Source organism: Callospermophilus lateralis, chromosome 7 (genome assembly GCF_048772815.1).
Source record: "Callospermophilus lateralis isolate mCalLat2 chromosome 7, mCalLat2.hap1, whole genome shotgun sequence".
NCBI lineage: Eukaryota > Metazoa > Chordata > Mammalia > Rodentia > Sciuridae > Callospermophilus > Callospermophilus lateralis.
In genome coordinates this window covers 131,084,211-131,107,312 of record NC_135311.1, presented here as the reverse complement: position 1 = coordinate 131,107,312, position 23,102 = coordinate 131,084,211, and the positions used below count along the sequence as shown (strand labels likewise).

At 50.0% G+C, this 23,102-nt stretch overlaps 1 protein-coding gene across 2 annotated transcripts in view; it reads right to left on the bottom strand.

The window, feature by feature from the left end:
• The window catches only part of Capzb (capping actin protein of muscle Z-line subunit beta), a 112,216-nt gene that overhangs the window by 53,842 nt on the left and 35,272 nt on the right, over window positions 1–23,102 (bottom strand). For both annotated transcript variants that reach the window (XM_076861135.2, XM_076861134.2), the window contains exon 2: window positions 5,175–5,264. In XM_076861135.2, the coding sequence (XP_076717250.1) occupies window positions 5,175–5,264 (90 nt within the window). The remainder of the gene's footprint in view (window positions 1–5,174; window positions 5,265–23,102) is intronic.

The window sequence follows — 23,102 nt, the reverse complement described above, 5'->3', positions numbered from 1 at the left end:
TCAAAGTAAAGAATGTTTTAAAAATTGCATGTAGTCAAAGCTATCATTTTGGCATTAGCATGTATGCCTTATATAAAGGGCTCCCCCAGGTCAATATTAAAATTATATTTTTCTCTCTGGTTCCTTCATGTTCATTTAATAGTTAATTCTTTGGTCCATTAGAAATACAATTACATTCAGCCAGACCCCATGGTAGGCATCCACATAATTCCAGCATCTTGGGAGGCTGTGGCAGGAGGAACATAAGTTTGAGGGCAGCTTAGTGAGATCCTGTCTCAAAATAATAAAAAAAAAGGCTGAGGTCTGGGGTGTAGTGCACCTGTGCTCCAGCCTACTGTCACATTGTGCTCTCCACACACGTCATGCTACATGGACTAGAGGGGACACTTTCTGTGAGCTGTTCAAAACTCAGGTACTGCTGAGGCTGGTGGGGTGAACCCCTGTGCCCAGCTGGCCCTTTCTATTTCTGGAGGCCCATCTTGTTGCTAAAGGAGATACGCTGAAACCAACACCGATCAAGTGGTCAACTCCCTGGTGAAGCATCAAGACGCCTCCTCCACCTGCACCCACGGCCTGGCCGGGGAGGAGTGGCAGCTTTCCGAGCTCTGAGGTCTTCCCTCTGCTGGAGGAAAGCCCGGAGAAACCTAAGAGGCAAGCTTTCAGGGAATGATGGGAAGGAAGAGAAGGAATCAAAAACTGAAGTGACCAACCTTCCCAAGCAGACCTTGCCTGGTTAAACGGATTTATGGTTATTTTTGATCTGCTCTTAAAAAGGCAAAGGATGGCCCGCTAGGTGCCGATCTGTAGGAACAAACTCCTTCCTCAGCTCAGGGCTCAAAATACACCCCAGCCAAGATGTCCTGACTCTGGCTGCCAGTGTGCAGAGGGAGGCCACAGCAGTCAGAGTTCAGGGAGCCAAGGGAGCACCTTCACATCACCCGGTTCTCGGCCCAGCAGGACCAGTGGGTATTTCTGAAACAGCTTAACAGCAAGTGCAGCCAGGCTCCCGCCAGCACAGTGGGATGAACATGTAATAAAACGACATCTGGCCATCGGGAAAGGACGGTCATTCCCGCACCAATCAGAACACGCATCAGAATCCCAAGACGGCAAAAGCTCTGATGCCGGAAAGAAAAAAGCAAGCTGCCCTGGCATGGGGAACCGGGCAGCCTGGCCCGGCTGCCAAGCACGCACCACAGTGCTCGCTAACGCCGCTCTCTAACAGGGCAAGGGTGAACTGCCTCAGTCCCCTGCGGTTCCCTGGCTCTGACATCTAAGCGAGGCCACTCCCATAAGGGGGAAGGCTGGCAAATCCTAACATTCCTGTCAGTCTGAAAACTGGAAATGTTTCTTAAAAACAACGCTTCCTCTTCTACCCAGGCAGGTGAGCCCTGGAGGAGTGGCCCGATGCCCGCGGGGCGAGGCCACAGCCTCTTGGGAAACCCAGGCTGGACGCCGAGACGCAGGCTCCACAGTGGTTTTCCGAAACCACAGCTTTTGTGGGAAGAGACTAAGACTGTGTGTGAACTCAGAGCCACCACAGGACACTCGGCCCGGGTCAACTTATGGAGGAAAGGAAAACTGCTCTCCTGAGCGTCACAGCAGAAAAACAGCAACGAGAAAAGGAAGCCATGGAAGCGCTTCCAGGTCTGTCTCAGGGTCTGACGGGAGGCCGCCCCATGGCCCTCAGCACCGGCCAGCTGCAGCCAGGCCCGATGGCCACCATCAATCAGATGGCTCTCGCAGCATGTCAGTGGTCTTAATGAGGCGTGCTCTACCAGGTCCTAATTTGTTGAGCGGCCATGCTCCATTTCCATTTTGACACACATCATACTTCAATTAAAAAGTTAATGAGTCCCAATTCCCCAACCCATTCCACAACAGGATCTCCCTTGGCCTCCCGCTCAACCTGAAGAGGGAGATGGCCCCCAGGCTGCTTCCAGCCAGGTGAAGCCTGTGCCTTTCAAGCCGCCCAGAAGCTACCCGGGCAGTGAATGGCCTGGCTCGAAGAAGGAAACTTCCTCTATGTCCCTAATTTTTGTTTTTCTATTATGTGAATTTAAAATTATTCCTCAGGCTGGGCACAGAGGTGCACATCTGTAATCTCAACAGCGTGGGAGGCTGAGGCAGGAGGATTGGGAGTTCAAAGCCAGTCTCAGCAACTTAGCAAGTCCCTAAGCAACTCAGTGAACCCTGTCTCTAAAGAGAATACAAAAAAGGGCTGGGGATGTGGCTGAGTGGTTAAGTGCCCCTGAGTTCAAACCCTGGTACAAAAAAGAAAAAAGGAAAAATTCTCAGAACATTCCTACCTATATTCTAGCACCTCAGATTACTAGTGAATTAAATTACCTAACACCTTCTCTTCAAACAGATAAAACTGACACACCACGAGGCACCATCTTCAATGTGCTGCTGTGAATGTGACTCCCCAGAGCAGCCGAGCAGAGAGCCATCCAGGCAGCAGAGACAGGGCTCCGGGGGCTGCAGGGCCTCTCAACTCCTTCTTAGAATTTAAATCATCTAAAAAAAGGTGGATGGGTATTGGGAAAATCCGATGGGCTAAGAACACAAAAAGAAGTACCAGGCAGAGGGCACACAGAAGGTACGTCAGTTTTCTGTACTATGACAAAACACCTGAGATAATCAACCTTGAGAGAGGAAATGTTCCTTTAGGCTCACAGTTTCAGAGGATTCGTTTCATGGGGTTTTAGCCCTGCTACTTCTGGGCCTGTGGAAAAGCAGAATATCTCACGGTGGGGAGTGCAGCATGGTAGAGCAAGGATGCTCACTCCATGGTGGCTGCGAAGCTCAGAGAAGGAGCCAGGTTCCCAATATCCCCTTCCAGGGCATGCCCCCAGTGACCTCACTTCCTCCCACCAGGCCTCACCTCTTAAAGGTACCACCACCTCTCTCAACAGCACCATAGGCTGGGGACCAAGCCTTTAACACACGTGTCCCTGGGAGACATTTTAGATCCAAACTGTAATGGTATGTATTCAACAAATGTGTACTCTGGGGTATACATTCTGGAGAGCTGAAAAGAGAAAAGCGGTGTGCTCTGACAGCATCCTACAGAATGCCACAGACTGTAGTCATGCATCCATTTCAAATGCAGCTGGGAACTTCAACCGGCACCCGAGCACCAGCCTGCACCAGCCTGCACCACCTGCACACTGATTCACAGGCTGAGTTCTCCTATCCAGTATTTGGTGCAAAACTGTTTCTGATTCTCTCCTTTTCTCCTGTCAATGCTGTGAGCCCAAGAAAACTGCCATAAAAGCAGATGGACACAAATCTCAAGGAGATGGAGTGATGAATCCTGAAGAAAGTACAAAGCTTCAGCTGCCCACAGAACAAAGCAGCCCATTCGACACCAAGTGTTTGAGGGGGAAAAATGCGTTTATCCTTCCTTGGGCCTTATGTTTAGTTTATTTCTGAAACAGGGATAACTGAACAGAGACTCAGCCAAGCACACACTCACTCGAGTTTAACAGGAAAAGAGGCCTCAGCAGGCAAGCCGAGCAGAGACTGAGCACATCTTTACTTCAGAGCCACCTCTTCTACACAGGCAGCCAGATTCCTGACCAGAAAGGGAAGACATGCAATGCTTCCCAGACCTGCGCTGCAGTGCTGCTTTATGGGATCCTGGGGCCCTGGAGGCCAGGAGAGTAGCTTAGCACAAAGCACTCACTGCACACCAAGTTCAGAAGTGGGTGGATGGGACAATTACACTACATCAAGTCCCCCTCCTACCTTCCAAGGACACTACCCACCACCTTTACGTTATTTCTCAAAGTCCATCCACTTGGTAGGCTCAGGGCTTTACACATCAGACCCAGCCCACCCAGTGCTTACGCCAACATTTACAAATCAGGGTATCTTGCATACCGATCCAAATGCATGGCTCCAGAAAACCTGAAAATGAGCAACAGGTGAGAAGATCATGCTTCCAAAAGGGCACAAGCGCTCTCCTAGGTGAGGCCTGTCCCCAGACTCTGCCACCCTTTCCCTACAGCATGTCCATTTCAGTGACTTCCTCCCCTGCTGGTTCTTGGTCTGGCCCTGGGCTTATAGTGATTCATTTGCATCACAATTCAATCTTCCATCCTTCAATGCTCCTCTAAAATGTGCATCTGTCTAACCCGGGACTGTCACTTCTATACCACAGGGCCACAATCTCAGGACCTTCCTCCTCCTGATCTCCCAAAGCCCATCTACATGTGAACTACGGCAAGCTCACAGGTCTTTCCGTGGCTCCTCTCGGTCGCATGCCTGCCTCTCACTGGGAATTCATGTGCCCATAAGTTTACATTAGTAGCATCGTGGACAACTTCCAGACTGTAGTGCTGCCTGTGAAGGGCACAGTCTCCTACCCAGACTGTTCTGAATCCATGCACTGGAATTAAATAAAGCACCACATCAGAAGAACGAGTTTTTGATCCCCTATTTTAGAAGATCTTGCTGATGAGCCTTGTTTGGCTGCTGGGGATCACACCCAGAAAGACCCAGGGCACCAGGGGAAGAGAACACACTTGGCTTCCAGACCTGTGAGAGCCAGGGCCAAGGGCTGAGTGGTCTAGGAGGGTCGTTTGGCCTCCTGAGACTCAATCTCATTTTATTTCTCTTCAATTCTTCCTTACAGATGTTTTCTAACATCCCTGACTTTTCAGCTCATGTCACAGTACCAGTTATTCAGAGGCATCATCTTGAGACCAATTACTGGAGTATTCAATGAGCTGCAAGGATGAACTGAATATCTGAGACACAGACGTGCTGAGCTCTTTCACAAGAGTGAGGCTGCTGTAGGACCCTACAGGGCAGATGCTGGTCAGGCACTGGCTGGAGATACTCAAAAAGGCAGACGCCTCGCTGGGCCTGCAGCCTCTTCCTCAGGGTGTCTAATTTCTAGAAACGTAAGACAAGGCAGCTGGGGGAGGGGTCAGGCCGTAATCAACCTGAGAATGCTTATCATGGGCTTTATCAACAGATGGTCTCAAAGGAAGACCACCATATGAAACTCATCTTCTCCGGAAGAATCTGGGAGCCCAGTGGTGCTGTCTGGCTTGGGAGAGAACGGGTTTCCTGTGTTTTGAATTCCACACAGAAAAAGTTACACAAAAGCAGGCAATTACGAGCAACAGCCTCAAATGAAACCACATGAAGAAGGCACGTACCAGGTCGATCAGGTCACTGAGGTTCTTCTCGATCTGCTGTGGAGGCAGGCGCCTCATGAGATCCAAGGCACAGTCCAGCTGCTGATCACTCTGTGGAAGGAAAAGAAGCACTAAGTAATTGTTGTGAATAACAAAAACTCGTTCCAAAACCCATTCTTGCAGTTGCTGCTTGCTTGGGGGAGTTCTAAGCCCCAGAGAGTCCCACAGTGGCCTGGCCCTCCTGAGCCTGCAGCCTAGAGGAGACACTGCACAGGGTGTCACCCCCTTCCAGTGCAGAGCCCCCAAGGGCTCTCCAACAACTCGGCAGACCTGGCAGCTGCAGATGCGTCAGCTCCCAGCTGGTTCTGTGGAGAGCAGGGCAGGCTGCAGGCTAGGGTCACCCTGCCTGTAACCCAGATATGAGTGGCAGGTAACATAGCCGGGTCAGGGGAGAAACTAGGCGAAGAATCAGGGAGTGGCAAGAGGCACAGAGAGAGTCAAAATGCTTCATTCTCCCAACTGAAACTCAGCCAGGCCTCTCAGGTCCTGTGTGCACGGGAGTACACCTGAAGCAAGCTTCGGGGAAGAGCTAGCGCTCCCCCGCCGAGGGCACAAGTGCCGTGAGCTGTGGGACAGGAGATGGGCAGTGCTCTCACTCCCTGGGCGCCTTTCTAAAGCATGGTGTGTTTCCCAACACCGCCTCTCCTAATACTGCTGCTGTGAAGACTTATGGGGCGCCACGAGGTGCCAGTCACCGTAAACACACACAAAACGATAAGGGAAGAGAAGGCAGTGGGCGGGGCCTGAAGGGGGAGCAGATGGCAAAGTGCACAGTGAAGGCAGGGTGGTGGGCAGGGTGATGATGGCTGGCACTGCAGCACAAGAGGCCAGATTCTAGGAGGAGCAGGAAGAAGGACCAGGTGAGTAACGTAAAGACCCCTGACTGCAAGCAAGGCAGGTGGAGTCCCTGACACTGCCACCAGAGAGGCATCGTCTGACCTGTATCTGAAGCTTGCACTGCTCAGACTAATTTCAGGACTTTTGAAAGCTCTAAATCAATAAACTAAGAGTCTCATAAAATATACAAAATAATCCTCAAAACGCCATGTTTGGCTGTACGACAGACACCAAGGCCTATTAACCATCAGCAGGCCGTGGGGCCAGGCCCCGTTTTATATCCACGGCAGACACAATCCATTTTCACATGTTCACATGGCATGTGCATCAGGATGGTCAAAATTAAGGCCTGTCCCTTGTTCAAGGTGGTTATCAGCAACACTTTATTCTGGGACATGCAACAATCTGGCTACCCTGCAAAACCTAAAACAACCCCAGGCTAGAAACCCTGCCACCAGCTCTGCCTAATGTGGCCCTATGCCAGCAGGTGTCAGCTGAAGCCATGGGGCATGGGGTGGCTCAGAAAGGAATTTTAATACCATGTCTAGGGAGACACAGGTAAGCTGACCTGTCCCTAGAGAAGGCACTTCCCAGGGTTGCACTTATCACCCAGCGACCTGGGCAAGCTTCTGCCAGTCTCCACCCATAGGACGGGGGCAATCCCATGGAAAACTCTTCATGGAGTGTTACAGTGACTTGGATAATTCATGTGGAAAGTATCAAACATCATAGGATGTGGTCCACGACTGGGGACCATATGCAAATATACATACAGGTTTTAAAGATCTAAAAATACTTTTAAAAGTAAGTACTTTAAATATTCCCAATATACACTCAACCCTAGCCTGCCTGACCTCTCCTGTGGCCTTGAACTAGAGTTAGGCAGTCAAACTCCACAAAAGGCTGTACGTTCTCTTGCCTGTGCAAGAATGAAAACCCCAAGTTCTCAAGTCAAGCGGAACTCACCAGCCCTTCCCACTCGGGGATGATTCCTCCTACGCACACACCCCTCTAGCCAACCTGCTGCCAGGAGATGTGGGGCCAACTAGGGAGACATTTTGACTGTCACAGCTGGGGAAGGGGAAGCTGCCATCATTTAACAAGGCAGGGATGATCTGAACACCCAACAATGCAAAGGACAGACTCCCCATAACAAAGATTCCCTGGCCTAAATGTTAAAGGAGTCAACGCTGAAAAACCCTATTCCAAAAATAGTCAGTTTCTTTTTTGGAGTGTCAGGGGCTTCTGGTTCCTAGAATCTGGTCAAAAAAAAAAAAAAAAAAAAAAAAAAAAACTTGTCCAGCACATGAGAGAAACCTTTTATAACAGTTCTAATTCATGTACCACACTTAAGACCTAAAAACTTATGGGTTTTGGAAAATAAGCAGATCTTAACAATCTTCCTCTGAACTGCAAGGCAAACTTAGAAGCAAGCCCAGCTAACTTGAAACTGTAATCCAGAACATGCTGGGATTCGGGAGGGAGCAATTGGAAATTTAGCAGTGTTCTTCAGAAAGGGAGAAGACACATCTTGACCAGAGAGGGTCAATGCCAGAGGAACATGATTTTAATCCTCTCTCTGGGGGTCCCCGCCTCACACCCTGAGCCCCCACGCCAATAGGCCCCCACGCGAGGGTGCCGGCGCAGGAGGGCTTCCTTCCAGGCGGTCTGGCTGCGCCTCGCTGGCAGCACTAAACACTCCCAGGGCCATTGAGCTCATGTTTTGTACTCATCCCAATTAATCTTAATTGGAAATGTTTCACAACAAATTTCTAGGGCTAAGGATGTTTAACTATCATTAAATTAGGAAATGACTAAATGCTTCCCATAAGTGAAGCAACATGGGAAGGCTTAGTGGCAGCTTGTAAAAAGTTAAAATTAGAGTCAACTGCAGCCTTGCTCGGGAGTCATCTCATACCCTACGGGGTCCTAACGGGAAACAGCATGGAGAAAACACGGCTGATCTACAGCACACGCAATGGCACCAATGGCACGGGCGAGCCTGGAGATGGGATGGTGACAGGAGTTCGGGAAGACTACCTGGGATGCCACACTCTTACGAGGCTCAGAAACAAACGACGGTGATCTCTGTTATTTAGATGGACACGTGCACTTTCAACTGACAGAGCAGAGCTTGCTTCTTGTTAAGATAAGTGAAAGGAATGATAAATAAAAAATTCAGAAGAACGAGAAGGAATGATAAATAAAAAATTCAGGGAAACCACCAGGGGAAGACGAAGGTTGCTCTGCCCGGGTCTTACATGGAATGGTAAAATCAAGGGTACTCATTATATCATGATGCTTAAAATTTACCCCAGTATGTTCCTACGTCATTATCAGAGATCTAAATGTTTTTTAAAGTACAAACAAGATCAAGTGAGGGCAGGATTTAGGGTAAGTCCAGGGTGGAGGTCTTTCCTGTCACTAGATGTCTGTGATTTGGGCTTCATTTAACAGTGTGACATGGGACTTGGACTCAATGGCCTCTAAGGTTCCTTCTAGATGGACAATGCCCTCTATCTTGTAGGGAGTGCAAATGTGCCCACCACTGGGTGCCACCCGCCCTGCAGTGGCTCACACTGCTAAAAACATCATCCCCCCTTCAACAAAACCATCGTTCTGGACTCAACCTCCTGCAGGCCAGCAACTAGGTGACAATTCAGCAACCAGGCATTCAGTGCCACACTCAGGCCACATCCTGACCCTCCAGGAACCGATCAGCCATAAAACAGCAAATGATCACCAGTCACCAGGCCGTATGATGTGGACAAGTGGAACACAGGAGACCCCGAGACAGGGAGTCACATCTGTACTTCCTTCTGGCAACCATTTTCCTAGGGTCCCCCTTATGGTCACTCCTCCTAACCAGCTTCCTATTTATCTTGTAAACTGTCACCCCTTGATCAGGACAGCTTCTTCAAAATGTCAACTGCTCCTGTAGTTCTGCTTCCCATGGTGCCCTGGGCTGAAAAACAGTATAGGAATGACCACTTCTCTTCACCCTCCAGGATCTCTGCCCATTCAATTAGTCATTCGATAATCATTGTTGAATGTTTCCTAGGTAACAAGCACTGTGTCTGATGCCGAGTGGGGAACGTGAAGTCCCTGGAGCTTATGGCGTACCAGAGCTTCTGATATGGTCACAGTCAATAGGGAAAAAACTCGAGGCTGAGTCCATGTGTGGGTGTGCAGGGGAGAAAGGCTGTTTCCCCATCTTAAACCTCTTGAGCGCACACAGGTGGAAATGCTCTGTTTTTGCTGGTTTACATATGACTTAAAGTACAAAACTGCTTAAGTCATCCTGTGACAAGTAAAATACAGTTAACATGGACCAGAACAATGTTTCAGAACAAAATTTAAGTAAAATGCTTCAGGCTAAAATACCTGCTGAAGAGTTCAGACACTGGACAAAGCTACAGATCATCTACAGACATCAAACCCAGGTCTATGCAACAAATCCCCACACAGAAACCACCAGCAGGTAAACCCCTTTCAGCTCCTAGGTGGGTGCAAACACACCCAAGGCCGTGATGAGCTCGACGTACTGATGAGCACTGCTGTACAGGCACCCAGGGAGGGGACAGGGAAGCCCAGGAGATTTTCTCAAGAGCAGGCACAGGATCTAGACCATCTCCCTGTGCCTTAGGCAGTGCCAGGGGCCTTTTCAGGACGCAGGGCACCTGGTCAGAGCACACCACTCACTGGGGGCAGAGGGAGAGAGATGGGCGGAGTACACTGCGGGGGGGGGGGGGGGGGGGGTGGAAGCATGGGAACTAATGGAAGCAATAAAACCACCCCTGTCCTTTGAGGTCACTAGGTCTTGGGGTGACTATTAGATGGCAACAGAGACTGACACAGAAGGATTCCTGTGGTGATCTTGGGAAGGCAGTTCAACTAGAGAAGAGACTGGAGCAGGAGGGCCAGCACGGGAGCCTGTGGCTGGAAGGGTGGAGGGGCAATCTAGGGGGCAGAATGGAGAGGAGTGGTTCTTCCCAGAGAGGGGAGGGCCAGAACGGATTCCTAGCTGGGGCCACCTGCCAAAGGGTGGGCCTTCTCCCGGTGCATGTGGTTCATGGCTATCCTTTTAAAACACTGTGTTTGTAATTCCAAGGACACGCAGCAACTCAGAATGCTAATATTTCCCAGCAGGAGCCCTGCCTGGCCTGCCCCAGGACTGGTCAGGGCAGATCTGAACTCCAAGGCGGGGTCCATACATAAACAACCCTGCAATGCTCTGAGGCCTGGGGCCTGCAGTCTGTGCTGAGGTTCACCGAGGCCTCTGAAGGTTTACATTCCCAAGAGGCTCAGCAAATATTCACTCCACAGACAGCAGGAAGGTAAACTCTGCTGGAGCCGGGGCTGGCTTACCACAAACTCGGGGAGTCTAGCTCAGCCTCAGCTTGTCTCATATCATCTGTGACCCAAATGAGTTATTGTTAAAAAGCTAATCTGTTTTCTGCCTGTGGCTTGGGAACAATTTGTGCTGAGGGCTATTTGGGGAAAGATGTGAGGACAAGTCCAGCCACAACTCCTCTTTAGGCCATTCCAGAAAACTGCCCATTTTATATTAATAAAAAGTCCATCCCTTGACTGAGCGCCCTCTGGGAGGGCACAGCGAAGACAGTGGCAGAGGCACAAGTGCCTGCACCCTCCAGGTGACTTTCGTTCCCGTGGGAACCTCCAGCAGGTCAAAGTCACAGTTCCAGAGCCTCCCTGAACCTGTCCGGGTCTTCTATGTGTCCCAGAGCTTGGGTCACCGTCATTCTTTACCACCAAAGTTAGAAATACAACCTGCTAGGCCTGGCTGTGCCCACGCAGACAAGGACAGGCCCAGGAGGTGAATGATCCACCCGCCAGGTGTGCAGGAAGCAAGCTGCGGCCTCACTTGGGGGAAGAGACAGACCATTTAAAGCGACAGCCACAGTGGTTGTGTCAATGTCATTTGGATCCCCATGAAAACAACTGCTTTATAATTCTCTGTTTTAAAAAATCTTGTCAGGATCACAAAAACGAGGCCTGGATGGGCCATTCAAGTTCATCTCAGTCCTACCCCCAATTTATGATGAGTAACAGGTGTACAGAAAGAACTGAAGGTCACAGACCCGGCAAGAAGAGCTTCTGATCCTGTGCCTGGGTGATGGGGTTCCGAGCACCGCCCTGCCATCTCCCCGCTGGATTCACCCACCCAGCAACTGGGAGGGTGCCGGGCAGGCACAGCTGCTGGTCAGCAGACCCTGATCTTGCCTGCAATGAGCAGATGGCTCAAGGGAGATGAAAGCCAGAAAACAGTAGGAAAGGACAACTATGCCACGCTCTTCTACAGCTGGACAACCTGTTCCCCAGTTCCCCCGACCATGGAAGATGGAGTTCTGGTCACTGGCTTCTCTAGATAACCAAAGTACTAACTTTTCTTTAATCCTAAAAGAGCAGTCTCTTTAAAAAGTACAGTGTTTTCCATGTTCTTACCCAATCCAAATGAAAAAAGCCCTGGACACAATGAAACCATTTCTCCTCAGCCCAAAAGCACCACTGGAGCGGCCACTCCCAGAACAGACCTCTGGTTTTAAATCTTTTTCTGCTTCTTCTGGCAGGCCTTGTGAGCTACACTTTCTCACCTAACATGATGCTTCTAACCTGCTCTGGACCAGCAGACCAGAAAGCTGGGAGACCATTCCTACTGCAACAAGAATACTGAGACAGGAAGAAAACAGGGCATGACCTGGTGCCCAGACTCACTGGCCAGTCTCTAAGTACCTGGACCCAATACTCAGACTGGTGTGCAGGCACACAATTTTTCATCCTTATCTCAAAGAAATCTAAGACTCTAAGACACAGTATAATAATGATTCCTCCTTTCACATATAGCCTACAAGGTGGAAGTGAGGAGGTCACCACTTGGTCCCTTGCAGCCTCAGCTTTCTTAACAATGGGGACTGATGCCCGGCCTGCAAAGTCCTCACAGCACATCCTCTCCGTGTAGCAGGACTCTCCCAGAGCAACAGCACATGGCTTTCCTGCCTGGCCTGTTATATAACATTCTCTGGGTGCTTGGAGGTCCGCTGCTCGGTGATTTCCCCACCTGACACAGGTTTTCCATTCAGGCTGCCGCAGTCTCTAGAAAGGTAGGCGGGTGTTATTTCAACCGTCTTTAAGCAAAGGAGGGCAGCCTTCCACAGCAACCCCCCCACACACACACCATCCCCCGCCCTGAGGGCCACAGAGTACAGGACCCAGGCCCCCCAAGCCAACGTGAGAAGAGGGACAGAAAACCAGCAAGAGCCAGGCAACTCCTTATTCATCCATGGAAGGTCTTTGTCCCCTGGATTTTCTATGCTCCAGGGATCCCCCCATTCAGCTGCTTTCTGAAACTCTTACTACACTTTCCCAGCCTAGGACACGACCAGGAATAGTTCCCCCACTGAGCCTTCTCCCTATTCCCCAACCCACTGAGGCCATCAAAACTAGACAAAGTGAATAGTCCCAGGAGAATGCCCAAGTGGCCCCGACACCACCCAGCCAGGAGCTTCCGTGTGCCTTTCCCCAGAGTATCTGTTCTGAGGGTCTTCCCTTTACGCATCCCTTCAGGAAATGACACATCCGAAATGAGTCCTGGCCAGAGCTAGAGAGGGGCTTCTGTTGACAACTCCAGATCTCCAACTGCAGGGTACAGGCAGCTTCTCTGCTGAGATCAGAGTTGGCCCATGAGCCCGGTGGAATGGCCAATACCTCAGAAAGGCGGGATGGCTGCGCCGGCGTCTCTTCACTGACCATGGTCAGCGCTCAGCAGACACAAGCTTATTTGGGTGCCTATTTCACCTCCCCGGAGGCAGGTGCCCTTCCCCCACCCCCAATCCACCTCTGTCCACTTCCAACCTGCAGCTAGCAGCCACCCATCTCCACTAGCACCTCAAAGAGCCTGCTGGCCATTCTGTGCTCTGGAACTCAGCTCCCAGCAGTGTCCACCTACAGGCAATGCTGCCTGCTTTCTGTGGCTGGGACCCACCCAAGGCAATGGGGCGGCCCAATGTAGAGAAACACCCTGGCCAGCGTTCCCCGTGGATTGCTCTGCAGACCACTCTGCACCGCTCTCGGGTTTGAGCAGAGTATGTTCTCCTGTCCAGGCCTCAAGACAGAAATGTCACACTGAAGGGGATCTTAAAACCAGCTAAGTGAGGGAATCTGAGGCCCAGACTTATCCACAACTCTAAAATTAGACTTGTCACATAACTACACAGCAAACGGACCGGGACCAGAACACAAACCCTTTGTTACATACTTTACTGCTTTCTGTCTAGTGATGTTCAATCATAAGTAGAAATTTTAAAATGCTGCAATGTTTGCTTTGTAAAAATACTATCTTGAATACAATTCTACATTGTGAGAATTAGCAATCACAATATTATCTTAATTGTATAGGCAGCTTGAGGGTAACTCTTGCCTAACTTGTGTGCATGTGCACACACACATACACAGACACGCACCACTAATCCAGATCATTTTATTTTTCAAATCATTTGCTCCTTCACTGATTAAGAATACCAAGCAAGGGCTGGGCATGGTGGTGCACACCTCTAATCCCAGCTACTCCAGAGGTTGAAGAAAGAAGGTCACAAGTTCAAGGCCAGCCTCAGCAACTTAGTGAGACCCTATCTTCAAATAAAAATAAAAAGTACTAGGGATGTAGGTTCAGTGGTAAAGCACCCCTGGGTTCAATCACAGTGTGTGGGGGAGTAGCACATGCTCATAATCCCAGCTACCAGGCAGGGAGTACTGAGACAGGAGATTACAAATTCAAGTTCAAGGTCAGCCTGAACAACTGCAGTTTCAAAATAAAAAGGGCTAGAGGTGTACTTGGGACTTGGGTGGTAGAATGTGCCCTTCCTTCCTGCCTCACACCCTCCCCCACCACCCCGCCCCAAGAATACCAAGTATCTAAAATGCAAACCCATTTCAGGAGACAAAGGGAAAGAAACTAACATCTGCTAAGGGCCCACTGAGGACGAGGCCCTGTACCACATGGGCTACAGGAGAGCCAAACAACAGCTGCTTCACATGGCCACTAACCCCAGTTTCAGAAGTAGGCAAACTGAGGCTCAGGAACGTTAGGCAACTTGGCCTAGCAATCTGCAACACCTGGGCATGGGTTCCCTCCACCAAAGCATGTGCATGGCGTCCAGAGATGGGGAGACAGGGGTCCGCCAGCAAACAGCACACAGGATAAGTCTTGATGAAAAAAAGCAAGACTTGAAAGATTTGTGTGTGGAGGGGGGGGGAGTTAAGCGTCCATCAAACCAAGTATTTCATCTGAAAGAGGCCAGGATGCTTCTACAGTACACCCACAGTGGGCCTGAGGAAAAGCACAGGGTGCTTATGAAGCACCAGTTCTGCTTTCTCTGTTCTTTTGTTGTGCTGGGGATTGAACCCCAGGGGTGCTCTACCACGGAGTCAGGTTCTCGCCAAGTTGCCCAGGTTAACCCCCAACATGTGATCCCCTGCCTTCTTTGCCTCCTGAGTTGCTGAATTTATAAAAATTCAGGGCCACCATGCCCAGTTTTGTTTTTTTTAAATACCTTTTGATTTTTAATTGGAACACAGTAATTGTACATGTTTATAGGGTACAGTGTGACATTGCAATACATGTATAAAAAGTACAATAAACAAATAAGGGTAACTGGAATATCTATCACCATATATATAAGATAGAGATAAAATTTCTTCATGTTGGGAATATTCAAAATCCTTTCGACTGGATATTTTGAAATATTCAGTTAAATATTCAGGACAACCACAGCTGTCCCTGTGCTCTAGATCATTAGACTCCTCCTAGCCAATGGCACCCCTGCACTTGGCTATTTCTTTCCTGGGTTCCTGGGTTCTATCTCAGACGCTATGTGCGAATAAATATGAAAACCTCACCAGCCTCTGCGCATCCCTGTCTGCTGCCTCTTTCAGCTCAAGGGCAACTCTCTCCTGATGCCACACAACATTGTCAACCACAGATGCTCACAGCAAGGTACAGCAGAGTGTGCACCCCAAACACCCTCAGATATGTCACCAAAGCCTTAGCATACCTGGTGACAGAAACGTACAATGCAACATATTACCAATCTGTAGTACACCTGCAAGCTTGATCCAAGACCTGTCACAATGCTCCCTTCTATCAGTTATCATCAGGCCCTGCCAGGCAGATGCCAAAAAAAGAAAAAGAAAAAAGACAACTCCTGGCTTGTATTCTTAAGACCTAAGACAGACCACTTTACAGGCTGTTGACTGGCAGAAAGGTCCCTGAAATTAAAACATATGAAGGTTTCCAACCTTGCACCTACCATATCTTAGCAGGCAGTCTCACCTTCCTGAGCCTTAACTCCTTCACCTGTTTACTGGGAATAATCATAATCATAATCATAATCATGTAAAGAAACTAGGAGAGTTCCTAAAGCAATTTAAGTGATCAATAAAAAGCACCCTCTTAAACATCTCCTCACCCAGAGCTGTGTTGCAGAGGGCACAGGCGCTCAACATTCCTGCACAGAACTAAAATTCCCTCCACCCTTTGATAATAGTGGACATGACTTGAAGGCGTCCAAGTGGGGAGCCATGAAAGAGGCCTCAGTTGAGGCCATTCCTTTGGGTTCTCTCTGGCTAGACAGAAGTCATCTTTCCAAGCGGAAATTTACTCCTCCATCAAGTTGGGGACTGTCATGCCCACTAGACATGTTTCCAGAAGCTCAGGACGTGCTTCCCTCTTAGCCTCAGCTGATGGCTGTGTGCCATGTCTCAAGAAGGTTGGCCAGGCAAGGACCCTAACATCCTCGATGAGCAGAGAGAAATAAAGAAAGGTGCCAGCCCCCAAAGAGCTTTCTGATAACCAGGGACTACACCTGGCCCTGGTCAGCAGATGGCCACCAGGTCTCACTCCCCTCTGCGGCAGACCCTGCAATGACAGCATACACACGGCCACTGATGACAGCTTTCACTGGGCAGGTGCTCCACGGCTAAGGAAGGGTCGTGAGAAATACTAGCTCAAAATTTTAAAGTCACTGTCCCTAAGTCTTTTTTACATGCCTATATCACATTTAACCTTTGTTTGTTTGGTGTTGGGCATCCAGTCCAGGGCCTCTTACCTGCTAGGCATTCACTCTACCACTGAGCCGCACCCTGAGTCCCATGTTTAATCTAAAAATAAAAAGATCCTAGGGGTGGGCATGGAGCTCAGGGGCAGAGCACTGCCTAGCATGTGTAAGGCCCTGGGGTGCTGGTAGGAGTCTCAGCTGTGGAAACAGGCATGGAGCATGATGGAGCTGGGATTCAAAGGCAACTGTTCCTGCCCCAAAGCCTCTGTGCCTGATCCCTCTCTACAGCATGGTGCTGCCACCACGCTCCACTCCTGTCCCAAGAGCTGCTGCCAATTCTTTGTTGTACAGTCTCCAGAGAAGAGCAGCTGGCTGCTCAGCCTCCTCATCCCCGCAGCTGACCGCAGGTGAGGGTGCAGGTGTGAGACCAACTGCACGTGGATCCTGACCCCACCACGTCTTCACGTGGGACCTCGGACGAGTCACTAAATTCAGCCTCAGGTTTCTCCACCTGTAAAATGAGGGTCCTAATGGCACATAAACTGTACTGTTATTTTAAAGATTGAGTAGGGGTAATTCCTACCTAGCACCTAGCACACTCCTGGGACTCAAGACGTTGCTCTGTATATTTTACCTGTGAAGTCCACAGGGAGGAAGAAGAAAAAAAAGAGAAAAGCATACCTAATCTCACATTTTGAGATAAAGCCCCCTGGCCTGCTGCCCACCCTGGAGACAGCGTTCGGCTCTTGTCACTGCGTGGCCAGTGTTGTAAGGGCCTGAGAGCACAAGGCTGCAGAGGTTCTTCCAAAGCTCCACCAAAGGGGTGGGGGCGCCCCTGGGCCCCACAGACCTCCACACACCTCCCCGCAGCGCAGGCAGGGCCTGTATGGCACCTCTACCAACTCCGGTGCTCAGTTTCTCAGAATGGCGTTTCTCATTCTGTGGTGGATGATGTTTGCATCCAATGGCCTGAGAGCTTTCATTAAGTCAAACAGGCCAGTGGCAAGGGACTTTGAATTAGCATGGCCTTCCAAGAACAAAAGAAATGTCACAGGCCCTCACAGCCTACCTGAGAGCAGGAGCGGAATACACTGGAGGAAAAGGTGCTGAGTGGCTCAAGAGCTCAGCACGGTCACCCCAATCACCCCCAGTCAGCACGTTCTCATAGACAAAAATGATGGTCAAGGCCACACACAGTATATAACTGGGTCCCAGGAGACACACTTTCCCAACAGGTGTCTGAGTGGGAACCTGCAAATTTCCAACGGAGAAAATGCCCCCCATTGATAGATCATGTGCTCATGGAAGTACAGAAGGCCGGGGCAGCCCGAGAAGTGTGTGCACCTTCCACACAGTCAGAAAGACCCAGATGGAGGAGGGAATCTCTACTTCGGGAAAAGCCATCGGGATGCAAACACTGGGCAGCGAGGCTACTTGGGCCCTGCCTCCAGCCCTGTTGCAGTGAGATGCCTGTGCAGTGTTTCAGAGACTAAATGCTTCTCCCTGGACGCCCCCAACCCCAGCCCAGGAAACCAGAGAAACTGTTTACGAGGGACCTCAACAAAACCAGCCTCAAAACTCGCCAGCAGGAGAGCTTCATGACACAAAGAGAAAACATCTTTGCTTTAGTTTGCCAATTTTTTTATACCTTTGCTCATAAGTTCCGTGACAAAAACTAATGGGAGGCACCGCAGGAGAGCTCAGGAAAGCAGAGGTTGTTATGCCAGGCTCCTTCCTCTAACAAGAAGGTGGAAATCAATCCACTTTCCCCTCTAACCCACCAGTCCCCAGGGAACACGGTGTGTGGATGGCCTACAGATGCTCCGCCAGACAGGAATCCATCCATCCAAGTATTGTTGTTACCTCCCACCACCTCTGCGCAGGGAGGGACTGGGCACATGGCTCCGAGGTCACGCTCCTCACTTACAGGATCGTGGGAATGCTTACGGAAACCCCTGTCACAGCTCGGCCAGCTGGAATGACCGCTTAGGGAGAGGCTGGAAACAGGGGAGGGGAGGATCTGACCCGGAAAGCAGGGAGGCGATGCTGCAGGCGGTCACTGCCACGAGCAGCCTCTATAACCCTCACGGCGGTGGGGGAGCCAGCCCTCAAGAGTGTACGGCTGCCCACCAGTTTGGGGAAAACAGATTTTAATGAGAAAATTCAATTAGGAAATAAACTTAAGGCAACCACTGGAGCGTACCGAGTGGAATATTTTCCCAAGCGTCTCGGTCAAGCTATACACCAAGGTAGTCTGAAAACTGACCATCGCTCTATACATCCAAAGCTCAGAAGGCCCCAGAAGCCTTCTGGCTTGATCTGGTCTGCCCTGTCTCCTGTGCCACTTCCAGTAAGACTCAGCATAGGACTCTAATACTGGGCCGGGTGCCCAGGTCAGCAACCCCGCTCCTCAGCTCTCATCCCACAACTGCTGCCCAGTGGGTGGGAACACAGGTGCAGTGCTGGACTCCCTACCAGGGCTGGCGGCCTAGGAGGCCTTCACGGTCGTCAGCAAGGGCTGTTCACTTTTTCTTTTGGTTTCCCTGACGTCCTCTGGCTGAGGAAAATAGCTTAGTTCCTTCTCATAGGAAGATTAAATCCAGAGCAAGGGGCAGGAGCAGGAATCCGTGTCCAATCAATGATGGAAAACAGCTTTACCCCTCAGCAGGGACTCATTCCTGCTTCTTGTAAAAATCACCAAGTTCCACCCCAGACCACAAAAGTTCAAGGCGGTACGGAGGGCGGTGGCACATCCTGGACAGGAGCTGCCTGCCAAAGCAGCCTATGGTCCTGGGCTGGCCCATCCGAGAGACAAGGAACAAGGTGCCTCTCGGAAGGTGACCCAAACTCCCCAGGAAGTGCACGACTGCCCCATTCCCTGAGCGTCCTACATTACAGGAAGATGCAGAGCCACTGTAGGCAGCCACAGCCCTTCCTGTGGAACAACCATGCACACTTACATCTGTTTGGAGAGAAGAATCAATAGTCAAGTTTCGGAGTTGAAAGGGTTTGTTCCTAAAGAATTAGACGTTCTCAAGTCTAGCGAGCCTGGCGTTCACTTTCCCTCAGGATCCCTGCAGGCTTGGGCCTTTCGGCCTCGGCTGACCGTGTCCCAGCACCTGTCCAAGCAGCTCCTTCCAGGTGCACCTTCCGCTCAATGACTGGCCTTCTGACTTCCAGGGCTGTTCCCAAGATGTGCCAGTTCTTTGCCACATGGCACTCCCGAAAGGCCCAAAGCAGCCACCTTGGACTTCCCTGGATGCCCAGCTCTGCCTGATCCTGCATATGACAAGACCCAGGCCACTCCCTACTGGGCTGCTCCCGGGTCAATCCACTGGCTCCCAGGTGCATGCGTCACTCATTTCAGAAACCACATCTGACATCTGTGAGCGTCAGTTCTTGGCGGTCTGTTTCTTGTGCATGTGTGTGTGTGTGTGTGTGTGTGTGTGTGTGTGTGTGTGTGAGAGAGAGACTTGAGGGAATCAGGTCCTAACTTCCTAACACCCAGTACTTCCGCAGTAATTTCTCCAGCTGCCATCCACATTCTTGGCCCAGATGACAAGCCACACAGGTTGGGGCCAAAGCACGGCCAGGTGTGGGGGGCAGGGGACACTGATTTTTTTTCCCATAGCTGAAGTAAAACATGCAGGCATCGCTGAAAAGTCCAATAAACTGCCTGTGCAGTACTGAAAGGTACACTCATAAGCGTCTTATAAGACACCTCTGTGATGAGTTTGCGTTAGAAACACAAACACTGGCAGGGAGGATGGGAAGACAATTGGCTCTTTATGTAGACCAAGCATTTTCCTTGAAATCCAATTCTTCTGGCTCATTCTTAGCATGGAAAGATGAATTTCAGATCATTCCGAATGGCGACCACAGGACCCAAAGCAAGAAGCCGCCACTTTGCCAGCCCTGCCGTTTGTACACTTATGGCAATGGATGGCAAGCATCTACAGACACCCCTGCGGAGGACCCCTTGGGGGACAGGCCATCTGGGACTGGACATTAGTGGTGTACCCATTCTGCCAACTCCTATTTATTCAAAAAATACGGAAATCAGAAAATATAGATAATATAATGATAAGCAGGGCTGAAAATGCTTTTGAAAGATGAGTCCCTGTTAGTTCACCCGGCACTTCTTGCCTATGCAGTTTGAGTCCCAGCTACAGCTGCAGGGAGGAGACATGTGGCACACTGATGGCCTGAGCACCTCAGGAACTCATGCCTGTGGGCTCTTCCTGGAAGTAAAGTGATTGTGAAGGTGGACAGTGCATTTACTGGGATCCGGTGGCTGCCAGCCCAGCATGGGAAGAGTCTTAAAGGCAGAAAGGGAAGGCTCTATTGGTCTGGTCCAGCAAGGGTGGGTGTGGCTATGGGGAGCTCCACCCCTTCCGCACATTACACAAGTAGTAGCTCCCACTGCTCAGAATCAGGAACTGCAGAGAGGGCGCTCCACACCATCCCCACAGGAGGCTGGGTGAGGGCCCCAGGGCACAAGGCAGAAAACAGCTGCACTGTGTTGCTCAAAAGCACAGAGGGCAAAGGCAAGGGGCCTTCCAATCACCACAGGGTGTTGCTGACGGTTGGATTAGGAAAGGCTTTGTTACCTTTAAACTTTTGTGATTCCCAATTATAATGGCCCTACCCTTTCAATCATAAGAAAGGCTAAGGAATTCAATGAGCCTGTCTTATAGAAAGGATTTTAAAAAAATTCATTCTTTATTTTAAAACACTACCCTACTGCAAGACAGAAGCACCTGACTTAGGGCTTCACTTTTCTTTTTCTTTTTTTCTTTATTTTTTAGTTTTCGGCGGACACAACATCTTTATTTGTATGTGGTGCTGAGGATCGAACCCAGCGCCGCGCGCATGGCAGGCGAGCGCTCTACAGCTTGAGCCACATCCCCAGCCCATGGGCTTCACTCTAAGTAAATACAGATCCACTTGGGGAAGTTTCAGGACCAGCGCTTCCTTGCAAAACTGTGTAAGCCAAGGCTCAAATAATAATTCACAATAATACTTTATCTAGAGACAGGATCTGGTTATAAGTTGCTGAGACTGGCCTAATCCCAAACAGCTGGGATTACTGGTGTGCACCACTGTGCTCAAGTAGTTTTGGTGAGATGCTGAGTACCTCCAATGTGTCAGGCACTGTCATGCTTTTTATGAAGGAGAAAACTGGGATGCAGAAAGGCCAGGTCACTTGACAAGGCCACATGGTGACAGCTGTATGGGGACATGTGCCAGACATTGCCCAAGGCCCCAGGGCACTTTGTAATAAAAGCTATGGTCTCAAAGAAATGCAAGGCCCTACGAAAAGTCAGAATAAACAGTGGGTCCAGAGACCAACACTTTGGGTTACAAACTTCAGGGTTTTTTTATCCTTGCAGAATTTCGGCAGGAGAGTCTCCCTTAGAAAAGGCAGGCGCAACTGGCCTCCATCTCCTCCCGCAAGCTGCATGTCCACAGGGTTGCAACCCCAGCACCTAAGCATCACTGACACCCGTGCTGCCGTCTTTCCTATCTGAACAACTCTGGATTGAATCTGATCAAAAATCTCTCTGTGCTGGCCCTAAAACAACTAAAAATCCTCTCACCCATGTAAACAAAACTTTACTGGAAGCTAATGATGAACACAAAGGGATTAGTTATATAAAACAAACAGGCCTAACCCTGTAGACTTGAAAGATTAGATTTTGTGACAATAAACTCCACAGTGGCTCCTAAGGGTAACTTCATCTTCATGACCCCTGGGGTCTGGCACTTCTACGCTATACCTCAATGTGACAGAACACAGCCACCTCCTGGAAACCTAGACCCGATCCTGGAGTCAAAACAAGTCATTTCAAGGAGCAGGTAGAATTCAGACAGGCATCTACAAATAAATCTTGCAAAACATTCCAAATTGAGAGGGAACAAACTTTTTTAAAGGCTCAAACTCTTGGACCCAGGAATTCTGCAAAGGTTTTACACAAGGTTTTGACACAAAGACATTTTAGTATTATTTATAACAGCAACAAGAAAAAAACAACTGTAAAGACCAACATTTGTAAATTATAGTCCAACTATAAAATGTGGGACTGCACAACTGTCAGCGAAGGCTTACAAAGGACCGCACATGGCGCTGTCGGGAAGCAGCGGAGGCGGACGTGAAGAACGAAGGCCACGTTTCAGAAACACGCTCAGGGAAGACGGTAAAACCCACAAAAGGTAAAAGGGACTTTATCCAAAAGGGGAATTCTGATGGCTTATTTTTCTCTTCTCTTTGTATTTTTCAGCATCGTTTCCACGGATAGAACCCGTGCCCCCTCCCCTTTCCCTGATCATCAACACCAGGCATGCCCTCTGTAAAACAGCCAAGAAACAAGACAAACAGGCATTACAAAAATGCCCCAAATGCCATCCGGAGACTTTCCAAAGACACCCGTGGGTAACCGCGTAGTCCCAGGCCTCCAGATGTTTTCCAACAAGCATTACTTTCAGAATCAGTTTCTTTAAAAAACAATCTGCACAATTCGGCACATGTGACATGGCGGGCCAGGGGTGGGGTGAGGAGTAACTGCAGGGGGAAGCAGGTCATGGCCATGGTGAACTCTACCTTCATTAAAAACGTGCCAAACTGCACTGGATGCTTAAACCTGGGGAAATAAATAAATCAGCAACCGCCCAAAAAGCAGTTGAAAAAATAAAACAAAACACAACCCCAGGACCAGAGGCAGAGAGGGACAGCTATTGAGGGAGGCAGCCGGGGACTCTGCACCTCTGTTCCCCAGAGCACACGCAGGACCATGTCGTGGGAACGGGGGAAGCTGGCAGCCACTCAGTCATGGGCAGGACAGTGGCCCTGGACACGCTGCCAGGTACCTGGGCGAGTGGGTGGGAAGGTCAGCTCACTCTATCCAGGGTGCAGAAGGGGGCGCTCACGAGGTGCTGCTGAGCTGCCAGGCTCCCTGCAAGTGGTACCACTGGCCAAAGT